The sequence below is a fragment of the Opisthorchis viverrini genome (genome assembly GCF_000715545.1).
Source record: "Opisthorchis viverrini unplaced genomic scaffold opera_v5_133, whole genome shotgun sequence".
Classification (NCBI taxonomy): domain Eukaryota; kingdom Metazoa; phylum Platyhelminthes; class Trematoda; order Opisthorchiida; family Opisthorchiidae; genus Opisthorchis; species Opisthorchis viverrini.
In genome coordinates, this window is record NW_008751791.1 from 1,353,175 (window position 1) to 1,365,739 (window position 12,565).

A 12,565-nucleotide genomic window follows, 5' to 3' on the forward strand; every position below is an offset into this window, starting at 1 on the left:
GATCGACAGCCACCTAATCAACTGCAGCTAAATGCACCCGAACTACCGATTTTCCGAGTGTACAAAATCACAACTATAACCGAATATAGTGTGTGGAACATGCGTTATATTCTATCAGAGCACTCGGAAGGTCGTTCAGACAACTTTCAAGTGCTATGGACTGCTTCAAGAAGGGTAGATTCACTACCAAATGGAAGGCATTGTGACAAGTCACACCAAGGGCTGTTGTTCTTCCGTTCTGAAATTCTAACTAATGGTTGTTTAATTTGTCATTAAAAGACCTTTGGACTAGTGTTTACTAATGGTGGGATCAGGAAGAAGGGAAACAAATGTGTCGTGACTACTTGAATTGACATTTCTAGCCGAGGCCAAAGATGGTGATCTTGGGCAGCAACGCACTCGCAGTTGAAGGTGATGCTTTACTGGCATAAAACCGTGAAGAGTCCTAGTAAGAATGGAGTGTTGCGGCCTCACTATAAAATGCCCAACGTTCCCGAAAAGAACGGACATGACTAGGGTACTCTAAGATACTCCAAGCTCTCAAGCACTTGTCAACATTGTATTGGAGCAAGAGGCCCTCAGTGGGGTTGACCCAACGTCGTTTGCGAACTTCGTCCAAACCTAAACAGCACAAATAGGATCCTCACCCAAGGCCTGGCCACATGCTGCCATGATTGGCATGGTGCGATTTTTAGGGGCATATTGCCACGCATGTTCAAATCCACAACCTGGAGTGTCAAAAGCCTTTCAGTGACCGTCTTGGCATAGCGCGTTCTGCGAATGTCGGATAGACAACCTCTAGTATAGTTCAATGGGACACCGAGATGCAGAAACCGTTACAACACAGTAAGGTCGTCCGTCCGCAACAATAATGAAGTTTTAGGCGCCACTATCAGCAACGATAAACCGGCGGCTGAGTTTCACAGATTAGACAATCCGCGTTTCCCAACACGTTTTGATAACCAGCTCATAGTTGGTAGGACTATGTAGGCTATTCAAAATAAGCGGTGAGTGGGGAATCTGGTGTTGAAGATTGTAAACATGAAACATGATTGGTCGCAGTTTAGCGACCTGCGATTTGATAAGCCGAAAAGGTATGACCCAACTACTTAGTGCTGCGCAGTGGTGCCCGGCAGCTACGCACTCCAGCATTTTTTCGGCATACTCCGATGGGACCTAGGTTGCTGCAGCAGATAGTGGATCTAATGGCGTTCATGAACGATGGAGCAACGCTGCATCGAACCGATGACCAGCCGGAGATAACTGTGTGAAGTGAGGAACGGATAGTTCAGCAGTTAGCTCGAGGTTCAACTATTCCGACAACCCGTAAAGAATACTACCTAGCTTCTATCAATAAAACGGCAACATGATCCTATGGATGGTAATTTCACCCAAGGCAAGCGCTGACTGACGTGTCTCGGACACAAGGAGAAAACCTGATGCATGTCTAGATAGCCTTAAATCTATGTTGGAAGCAATAGATTCCACAATTAGTTCAAAGTGGGGGCACTACCCGCACGACACTTAAACAGAGGAACAACTATTCACCAAAATATCAAAGCGTCGTTCCTCTGCGCAACAGATTCCTGCTAAGCAATCTTCTGGGAGAAGTTGGGTCTTCATGCGTTTTGTCTAATCAACCACTAAGGGAGCGAAGCCAAAACAGACGGAGGGCCCCATGTGACATAGACTACGTGGCTGCTTCACCGACCTGGCCAATTCAACTGAGGACTCACTTTAGCTGCCGAGTCTGATAGAGACGGACAAGTAATCTTGCTTAAGACTCACTGCTTAATCGAATTCTCTAATCTGGCCTTGCGTTTTCGTTGGTTCCTTGGCCACTTCCGAAACGCAGGAAAAGTGTGGAAGTTGTGCTCGCCAAAAAAACGGATGGCTGGAGAATCGCATCGCACATTATATGGCAGCATATTGTGTTCTAAATATGGGAAGATTAGTGTACGGATGGTTTACCCTGTTTAAGTAACTTGACGCGCATTCGATTCCATTGACAATATTCGAACTGTTGACTTGGTCGCTTTGGGCAACTACACTGACAGCTATTTAATCCGTATTTAAGGAGGAAAGCACCGCTGTTATTCAGATTTTTTCACATACAGTTATTCACAATCCGTGTCAATAGTGAAAAATAATTGCTTTGCGCATCCATCTGTGAGTGGAAGCCTACGTTTTTAGCTGAACACTATCAGCGTACAGATTAGAGAAAACGAATAGCTGCAAACTTTGTTTTCAAATCACATTGAAGGTATACGGATAGGTTGTTCAAAGCTGTACACGTAATATCACAACACTACGGCGATATGTCTTCAGCTGAAATCACTTGGTTGTTTGATCTAAACTGCTTCAAAGCCTTATCGAGCTTGTTCAGGAACAGACCCACCTCCGACTCTGTTTGTCCCACAGCAGCCGCCGCGTTCAGATAGGCTATGGTGGAGGAAGAACTGTGCGAACCAAAACCAGGGAAGGAATAAGCACCCAGTTGTTGCACCTGCTGAACACTAGCAGGGAGCACAACGCTGGAACGAAAACACAAGGAAATAGGAACGCGAGACCTTTGCAATGCACAGCAAACAAACATCCCTATCCAAGGAAAAGAGGACTGTTGCTGTGAGCAAGATCAATGACATTACATGAAAAACAGACAACATATGCCGGGTTACAAGCCAAAAGCAATACATGGGACCTACGATGGAGCTTCAGCTCTATGGGGATTGTCAGTGGACTTTCCTGAGGACGTCACTGACAACAATTTTGTGGATTACTTCTCGACAATGGTCATTCCAGGGGCTGACACCATCTGCTGACCTCTGTTAATTATTTTTGTGTCCACAACCCATTTGTGAACAGTCCTCTGTCTGTCGTGGCCATCCTGGTCCAGCTCAGAAGAGAGCACCGAGCTCGAACTTCTCTCAATCAATGCTCCTACGCAACTACGGGGGTTTAAACTCCAGTAATCTAATTCATGAAGCAGATAGGCGGACATAGTCGTACTTGAGCGATATGAGTACGCTTTCCTGACGGCTTTGGTTAGGAACACCTGACTGTCACAGTTGTGATGATCGAATGTCAAGCCTGTCAGGTTTCCCCGAGATATCTCAGGGACTCAGGCGCAAGCTACTGGTTGGGGGGACCAATCTCGGTTTCGAATGTTTCTGTCTACGGTCCAGCAACCTGGCAGCATTCCAGCGCTCGAGCTCAATCGTAACCATGCACTGAGAGGGTGCCACAGCTAAACGACGTCGGTTGGCTTTGGTGATGTAGCGCCACGTACATTGTGAATCTCCCGGAACGACCGGAATAATCGCTGCATGGCGTGAAAGGTTGTTAAAACGAGTAATATTGGCCCAATTTTGACAAATCCTGTGGGGCTAAAAAGCAACTAGTTTCTCAAATGTGTTACGTCCGACCGTCTTCTGCGGGATTGATGGAAGGTAGTCTGCTAGTTAAAAAATACAAGGACTGAAATAGGAGAAAGTCAGCCTATTACACTCACTCCTGTTATTTCGCATTTTGTGGTCTGTCGGAGATACAAGGCCTATACGTTACCAGTAGCCACTTACAAATAGTCGCGGTACATACGTTCACTGAATTAAACAAGAACAAAGTACTGCATCTAACTCAGTAAATTACAAACCGGAATAATCGACGGTGACGACCACAAAAGTCAGTAAAAGACCAGAGAGCGCACAAGTTAGCGTGAGCAACTTTTACACCATCAAATATGAACCGCAAAAAGTGTGAGGGGGTCCAGTAATCTCGAAAAATTGAGCACTAGCTTTGTCACTATTTCACAGGTCACTTCACACGGGCAGTGCACTTCACCGAATCAATGAGAACACGTGTTCGATTTGGGTTGCCCGGGAAACGTCTAAGGTAAATGTGATTGGCTCCCTCAGGACATTTAATAAAACGTTAGAGAATGTGAAAAGTTGCCTGTGACCGAAGTATGTTTTACGAGTTAGTCTGTGGTTTAAGCTAAGGAGTGGTCTCTTGATAGGGACACCTGCATTTAAGTGAGGTGAGAGAAATCGAATTACGTTATTCACCAATGAATCCGACAGGAATGTCACAACTATCACGTGAATTGTCGTTGCGCCGAGTGCAACCATCCGGAGGGCACGTTCATCATCACCATCATCATCAAAGACAGCAACATCGGTGTTAGCACTGATGCTTCACTGCCGTTCATCTCTACTAGGATTTCAGCGTTCTCAGTTTCCCATCTGTTAGCAACTTCATCTACTAGAACCCTGATTGCATCGAACTGCTAATGGGCAATGCATGCCGGTTATCGAATAGGCAGAATAAAAAACGGATGAGAGAAGAGTTAAAGATAGAACAAAGCGTGCGATCAACAGTCACCTAATTGAACTACAGGATGAATACAGCTGAAATTACCGGACTCCGGAGCAACCTTGAGTGAATAAGTGGGCTCCCAGCTGAGTGAGCCTTCGCAGACTATCCGGATTGGGTTCTCGACCAGGTTCAGAGCACAAACCATTGAGGTCAAGAGCCAGTGAGATCGGATTGTCTGCAGTCCCGAGAACTCGTAAACCGTGACGACCGGCCAGTTCTTCGAGTCCGGAAAGGAGTTTTTTAAAGCACACTTCACGGCGATCGATAAGTTCGGTCCAACCCCTGCTTCCCAAGTGCAATAGCGTTGCAAGGACATCCAAAGATGGTGTACCAGAGGCCCGGCCTGTGGAAAATAAGGTAAACGAACTTGAACACTGCCATTGATGAGCACAATACAACACCTGTTATGAAAACGAAAATAGCCAGCATACAATAAACACTTCGCGTGTAAATCAAGTGGGTCACTCAAACAAGCCGGATAATGCCACACGACCGGCGTGGATAACTTCGTTTTAAAGCCAAATTCTCACTTAGACTGAGATCGCTTCATATAAAAAATCGTTCAGCTGTAGCACCCTTTCAGTGCCTAACTGCCATGCCACCCGAAGGTTGCACGAGGGCTGGGATACCGCCAGGTTGCCCAAGCTTGACATATGACCAGAGGTTTTAGCGTTGCCTCAAGCTCTTCATATCAGTCCGTGTACTATCCAATCCGTTTCGCGAATCGCGAACTCAAACACAACCCAGATTCAAAACGAGTGAATTGTGGATGTTTACAATTACGGTGTTTTCATAATCAGATAATGCGGATATCCTTCTAGCCGAAAAACTATATCACTGGAGATCGGTTTTCACCTAACCCGTAGCTGCTAACGATCCTGAATAGGATTTGAAGAGGCAACATGCTAACTGGAATCGGTAGCAGGATACTTAGCCTGTGATAGCAGGGCAAGAAGAATCTGTCAATTGGAAGACATGCCATCACGATGATGCACCAATACACAACCTGTAACATAACATGGACCCACGACTACTGGTGAACTGAAACGTCCATGAGCCACCGGAAAATGTTTGTCGTGGCGGCTTTTTTGTTGTCCGGGGACATATAACTGAACCGGTGGCCGACCTACCATCGTTACTCTCTCATGCAAATATACACTATTCATTGACAAAGTCTTGGTCACAGCTAATAGAATCACAGGAATTGGTTGCACGCTGCAATAATAAATGAGCTACTTTGTTAGGGTACGACTAGGCAGTTACGCTCCAATAAAGATAAAGAATGAAGGTAAGTGGATAAGGTAAAACTAAGTACGAATCCGCGGAGCTTGTTGTGGAGACGTACTGCACACACAATAAAGTTAAGCCGAGAGTCACATCCACATGTATAGAACCTTCTGTGAACAGAAACGGAAAAGTGCGTTTAATGAGTGTTTATTTCGTATCCTCTGGGAAGCATATGGTCACAGACTCAAACCGAAAATAGTAATTGTTTCAGATTTTGGTTAACCAGATTGCAAAAACAGTCCGGAATCCTTCGCATAATAACAGCCTAAAAGATACGCAAAAGTAATCTTACCCGGGTAGGACTTTGCAACAAAATCAACGAGGGACTTGGAGAAACCGGCTACGATTGCCCCGCCAACGGGCACCATCAGGTTCTTATCTGTACTCTGAACGTACAATAAGTCAATAGCCAGTTCACCGTCAGGCATTTTAGGAGGGACGATGGGACTGGATAGAGATTGCTGCACCTTGCCAGATGCATGGGATTCAGAATTTGTGGCTGAAGAATACAAGGAGAAGGTATAAAGATTAAGGTGATCTTCCGAAAATTAGTTTCCGAACCAAAAAAGCTCAAGTGATGGCCTGAACTAAATGCTGATACTCATTCACATGTCAATTTGTCTTTTGTGGCCGTGAACCGGTAAAGTAGAGATCTAGAGATCAACCTGGCGGACAGACTCGTTTTTTGGCCCTTGTCCACGTTTGAGTTCAAAAACCAAGAAAATCAACATATGCGGGGAGATACATGTGATAAGCGACCTAGATGATTTTTGCCTACTGATCAGCTACCACTACTACATGGATCGAAGAAAAGCTTAATCCATAGCCAACGATGGGCACGCATGTAATTAACTGAAGTCTACGGTGAGAGGAATTTCCAGGAACGACTGGCTTACTTTCGGTATGCAAAAGAATGGCGGTCGAAAGGACAGTCGATTCGTTTGTTTCAGAATCCCACAAACCTCCAACCGATTGACGCATTACGGTAACATCCAGTGCATATTTGTAAATGTCATACTGAGCTCATCTTGTTGCTCTACAAACCAAAATCCTGTCTCTAAGTTCGAAATATCCAGTATGATTGTCAATGGACAATGGAATCAACAAAGGCCGCTCTTATCTTTCGAATGCGGGCCAGTGTTTCTTGACGTACTGTTGGCGACAACATTGCAACGCAGTTATACGACGTCCCATGTGTTTGACAGCAGGGGGTATCTATGTACAACCTGGAAAAAACCCCAGATCAGAGAGTCGTTGAACTTTCTACCAGTGCACTACGTTTCGTCGTATGACGTGTGAGTACATGTGGATCAATGTAGTGTGATATTACACACCGCGACTTTGCCCGCAATAGGCCTATTCCGGTTTGCCTAGAATGAGGCGACACGAAAGATAGGAAGAATTGTCAAGCGATACTTCTGATGTCAATGTTTGCTTTGTTGACTGTAATGTACAAATCCCCCTTCAAATATATTGACTGAAGGCTCAGAGGGGTGGCAGAATAGCCGTTTCATGAAATACACACTACGTTGTGAATGCAAAAAACATTGTAATATCAACCTAGTGGACGTTTCCACACCGTTTATGTGGTGCGGATAGAATCAGACTAACTGCCGTAAACAGCGTTACAGAGATCAGGATAGTATGTCTCGATTCATTCGAAGTGACAATCATGTTTACAGTTGGTTTAACGAATGCATGTGAGTATACGACCCGGTTTGTATGGCAAATAGCAGGTAGTTAGATAAACGTACGGGCAATCAAAGTGAAGGTCCTTCCGTCGGCGCTTTGCCAGTAATACTTTCTTGAAACTTGGAAATTGTATTAAGGCTGTGAAAATCTGTGGGCCAGTGTCAGTCCCGAATACAAATCTCAAAATTCGTTTTCGGAGAAAGAAAACACGATTATTTATGCTCGCTTGGAAGTGGGTTGGGTCCATTAGTGCTCAGTCCTGAACAGAGGATTCAACTACTAAATAGAGCACAAATAAAGCACAAGATTCTGTAACAAAGCAGCGCAAGTGGGGACAAGATGCGGGTGATAGGTGTATGAGAAAGCTTTCGAGATTGACCCAAAACAATACAAGCAATCCTAGATTACCAATTTGGATTGCGTTAAACAATCCATGAAGTTGATGATCGCTGGTTCGCCTTCTGAGATGGGCAATTAGGCGGCAAATGTTTCATCACCAATCAAGGTGGGATTATTAGTTGGTTATTAGGAAGCGGAATGGAGCGTAGCAAACAAAGCAACGACCATTTATGCTACCTGAGCTACCAACATTCGCCTCAACAGCGAATCCATGAAAATTCATGCCAAGCAAAAACGAACTGAACATCACTTTAGGGTTGGACATCAGTTAAAAGCATTACCGACTGAGGATGTGTGAAGCAGTGACGGTGCAATAATACGGTTAGGAAGGTTTTCTGCCACCATCCCTTAATTGAAGGGAAGTTAATTTAGAGGACACAAATGGGTATTGAAATGAAGAGATTGATGTATAATATGTGAAAATTTAGCTGCCAAATAGGCAGACCCATAGAGTCTGGATTACACAGGTTAATGAATTGGTGAACAATTGTTACTACCATGTGGTCGCAACCAGTGGGTCACATCAGTAGTTAGTCCACATTTCTGGAGACCAGGAGCAACGTCCGTTTGGAGGAACGGATGTATCACCACGTCGGATACGTTGTCAATTTCTTGGTTGTTGGTTTCCTGGATCGTTGGTTGACGATTTCATATTTATTCCCATTCTAGAGTGGTTGACTCGAACTCACGGCACATATGGGGCTAAAGTCAGTCGATTAGTTCAGTCCTCCGGCTGACCGGAGACTAGTGTGGGGCGGCCTTCAAACCGATGTTTGGGCACTGTACTTAGAGTTCACATCAGATTGTTATCAGCAGGCACCTGCCCAAGTATATACAAGCTGGTTGCGAAAATGCGAAACATGAAACCGTACTTGCCATCTACTTTACGAAGACATCTTCGTAAACATGAAGTAAAATTAGAGGAGAAAAAATTGTCACCTGAAAAGCATCATGGAAGCAGGATGACATAGACGACGGATGGTGGCTCCATGATTCAGTAGCTTGCGCGAATATGCATAACTTCGGAAATAGTTCCACTTACACTCTGGCAATATCTGCCTTTGTTCAACACATGTATCCTGTAGTAACAGTTTCCCAACAGCTTCTATCATCCTCATGCATCGACGAGACTGGACGCCATAAGCGTTGTTAATAAGGTGTGACACACCATACTTCATGCAAATTTTAGTGATTGCATGGATTCTATGGAAAAAGGGAGGAAAACAAGCAACAACGGAAACGTTACTGAAGGGATGAAACAAACGCCCAAAGGTAAAAGACAAGACAACCGTTCCTGACAGTTCACCAAGTGCACCGAAATTATGTGATCCGAGGTGTCCCGTGAAGAAAGAAAATCTGACTATATACCACTATTGTTAAAGAAAGACGCACTGTTACGAACACAATGAGTTGTTGGGGAAAAAAGCCGACCCTCAGTGCAGCTGAAGTCAGAACATAGGTTGGTCCTGCAGATGCCTTTTACCTTGTTTAGGACTTATCAGTGAAATTCTACTGGGTAAAAAGTTGAATGTCATGGAAATACCTGGTCGCATAAAACAGGTAGGTTTACTAGTTAAAACGTCCAAATTGCAGCGATTACCTGACAGTGCCTTAAACCGAATAGACTCACGGATATCAAAAAGAGCAGCCGAACGGTGGGTGGAGGAGGGGATGGTCGGACAAACAAACAACAGGTAGGGATGAAAGACTTCACACAGTTGAAATGAAACGAGATGCGGGTGTATGAGCCGGTAGACTTCCGTTCCACTTGTCATGTGGACACATTTTACTTTGTTGACCGAAACTGACGGCTTTGCGTCAAGTAGCCATGCTGTCCGATAAAACTCAAAGTGTGCGGGGTGTTCGCAGAAGCAGTCAGACTGATATACCCACACCTCAGTCGGATTGAGCCCAAAGGATTGGATTGGATTCGAATGTGACTCACAGAGGGAACCGTACCACCCACCGTCTTGCGGGTCTGATCAAAATGTCAAAGGCTGGAGGTGGATAATTTCAAGCCGATCGATACCTACAATCTGGAAATCCAGAGGCCCAATCAACCGGCAAAATCGCGATAAAACATGAAGAAAACTAGTATACAGAAGAGCATAACTTCGAATCTGGCACGTCAGAATCCTACTGTACGAGATGTGACATGCATGGACAGGTAAGATACTCAAGTGGAACCACCATCGTGATGATCGGCAGCAATAAACTGGTAATGAATACTACACTATAACCCTGGAAAATAATGCCTGGCATGCAGTGACAAGAAAGGAGGAAGATGTAGACTTACAAACGGCTTTGTGCTCTTACGGAAACCGACCAAGAACAATGTGCGTACAGCTTGGGAGAGCAACCAGATAAACGCATCTGAGCACCATATCGCAGTGAGACACCATCAGGGGGGTTGATCCAAAGTCCCTTGCGAGTCTCAATCGACAAAAAGCACCAAATAATGACAAAAGAATTCTAGCCGGTGGTTCGACTAGGAGTTGATAACATGCTCGCCAGTGGGATCGTTTGTGCGCGATGTGCCGTACGTGCAGGGAGGATCAAGCGGATAGCAACCAGCAGGGAGAGGAGATCGGACTGGAACCCAAATACTCAAGTTCTTCAGTTCGTAGCTAAACGGTGAAGTGTTTGAGCGAGGGAAAGGTTCGGTACACTCGTGAGTTTTTATCGCCTACCACGTATTCCCATCCCTTCAGCGTACGAGGAAGCTCGCATAGACGGTACTCAGCCAGAATAAATCTTCTTGGAACAAGTGTTCCCCGGTTATCAATTCTTCCAGGACCCCACATGTTCTACTTGAATCCAAATTGCACGAAATTAGCGAACTACACTCATTGGCATATCATTTTGGTTTTGATGGGTGACTCACCTGGAATACAGCTGAATCTCTCGTTTATGATGTTTTCAGGCAACTGAATGTGTCGCTCCAGGCCACCTCATGTTTCAGTTGGCATGATCTTCAAGATACCGCAATACATGTATAGGCGTAATACACAACACGTAAGGTTGTTGAAAACTCTGAGACTGATGATCCTTAACATCCGGTTGAGACCACTGAGTTAGTTGTTTTTGAAAACGGCAATCTGTCCGCCTGACACGATGAAATTTCATGTTTCATGGAGTTCCGATATGGACCTTGTTTGTGAACCCGGACCCTTGTAACTCAGTTGCCTCCAAGAATTTCAGACGATGCAGACGGAAACTCGGGGACTGCGCCACCTGATGAGCGGACCCTTGTAACTCAGTTGCCTCCAAGAATTTCAGACGATGCAGACGGAAACTCGGGGACTGCGCCTACCTGATGAGTTCTAAGAAGACCGAAATCGGTCATGGACTGTCGAAGGGTTTTCAGTAACATTATGAGTACTGTATTAGGCCCATACATTAGTATTTGTTATTTGTCCGTAAAATAACGACAGTAATGCTGTCTGAGAACTACTGCTATATGAGCGATTACCCCGGGAGCATTTCGACCTCTGATATATACCAGATATAGGCAGAATAGTTCCATTCGGCACAGCAACCACAAAGTTGAAGAATGAGCAGCGGAAAAAGGTCACCTTATCTTAAAAAACTGGGTGGGGTGACTTCGTGCGAAGGCTTACAGCACGTTCGTGTGCACTGTTCATAAGGAAACAAGTTACAGGGATAATGACCGTCAGACACTGCCCCAGGTTCTGGCCATCAATAAAGCCAAAAGTAGCCTTAAGACAAAACGACACTACCTGAACACTGAATGCTCAACACCCATATTTCTTCACAGGGTTTCAGTTTGGGTAGTCATCCCTCCATTGTGCAACGATCGATAATACGGAGGAGCCTTCGAAATGGAAGTCGAAACCGGTGCTTACACTAGTGGACTCATCAGCATAATCAAGTCAAGAAAGGACAACAATAAGTAGGAAGTCCGCCTGCTATTCATCACAGTCGTAGATGACCATCATCTGCATCAACTGTAGAGTTATTGCCATGTGGCTACAACTAGTAAGGATAAGACATGGCTGAGTTCGGGTAGGGAAAACCACTTACCTGTCAGGTATCCGGGGAGAAAAGCATAAAGTAGTGGACAAAATGCACACTATGCTCTCTGGTCCACATCGTTTAGCATCCTCTTGTGTGACACCTTGGTCATCGGCTGCTTCTGGCCACCTTTCACGAAGAAACAATGCTGGTTTTATGCAAGCAAGGCATAATTGATCCAAGTTACAACCAAGTTGGTGTTCGCATTCTTTGGAACGTTTTGCATCCGTTGTGCCCACACATAAGTCTATGGGAACGGGTACTAGGCCTGGGACGAAAAAGGAAAGTGAATTTAGACTTCCTGTGGAAAAACTTGCACTACGACATGAAAACAATGAAGTCGCTAATTTGAGAAAGTACATGTGAATTCTCCAAAATTGCAGTCCGATAGAAGGGGTTTCCTAAGGTTAAAGCGGATACATACAGCCACCCATCAGAGATCAAACTAAGGATAATCCGAACGAAACATAAGCACAATGAACTAAAATGCCTCCTACCCAACTAGAAGAGATGGTTTTGGGGGATGGAATTTTATTCCTTGTGAGCCCTCTCAATGATGTGAACCTCCAAGACAAAAACATCTTGGAATCCCCTAAAATACAGTTGACTCGCTCCCCAAGATGTCGTACATACTACTGACATGCTACCCCGTCATACAAGCGGTTTTCCGTTGATCCGATTTGACTTGCCGAATAATTGGACGAAAGATACATTCGGTTAAAGTCCCGGTTAAAGTCCAGAACGAAGGCAATGGGCTGAAAACAAAGCCTTATATATA

At 44.9% G+C, this 12,565-nt stretch overlaps 1 protein-coding gene across 1 annotated transcript; it reads right to left on the reverse strand.

Annotated features, from left to right (window-relative positions):
* Positions 1 to 2,134: 2,134 nt before the first annotated feature.
* Positions 2,135 to 12,149, reverse strand: T265_06515 (hypothetical protein; the record flags this gene model as incomplete). Its single annotated transcript, XM_009171789.1, has 5 exons — positions 2,135 to 2,534; positions 4,417 to 4,717; positions 5,954 to 6,160; positions 8,795 to 8,955; positions 11,797 to 12,149. 5 exons carry the CDS (start codon positions 12,147 to 12,149, stop codon positions 2,309 to 2,311), a joined length of 1,248 nt encoding a protein of 415 aa, XP_009170053.1.
* Positions 12,150 to 12,565: the final 416 nt, after the last annotated feature.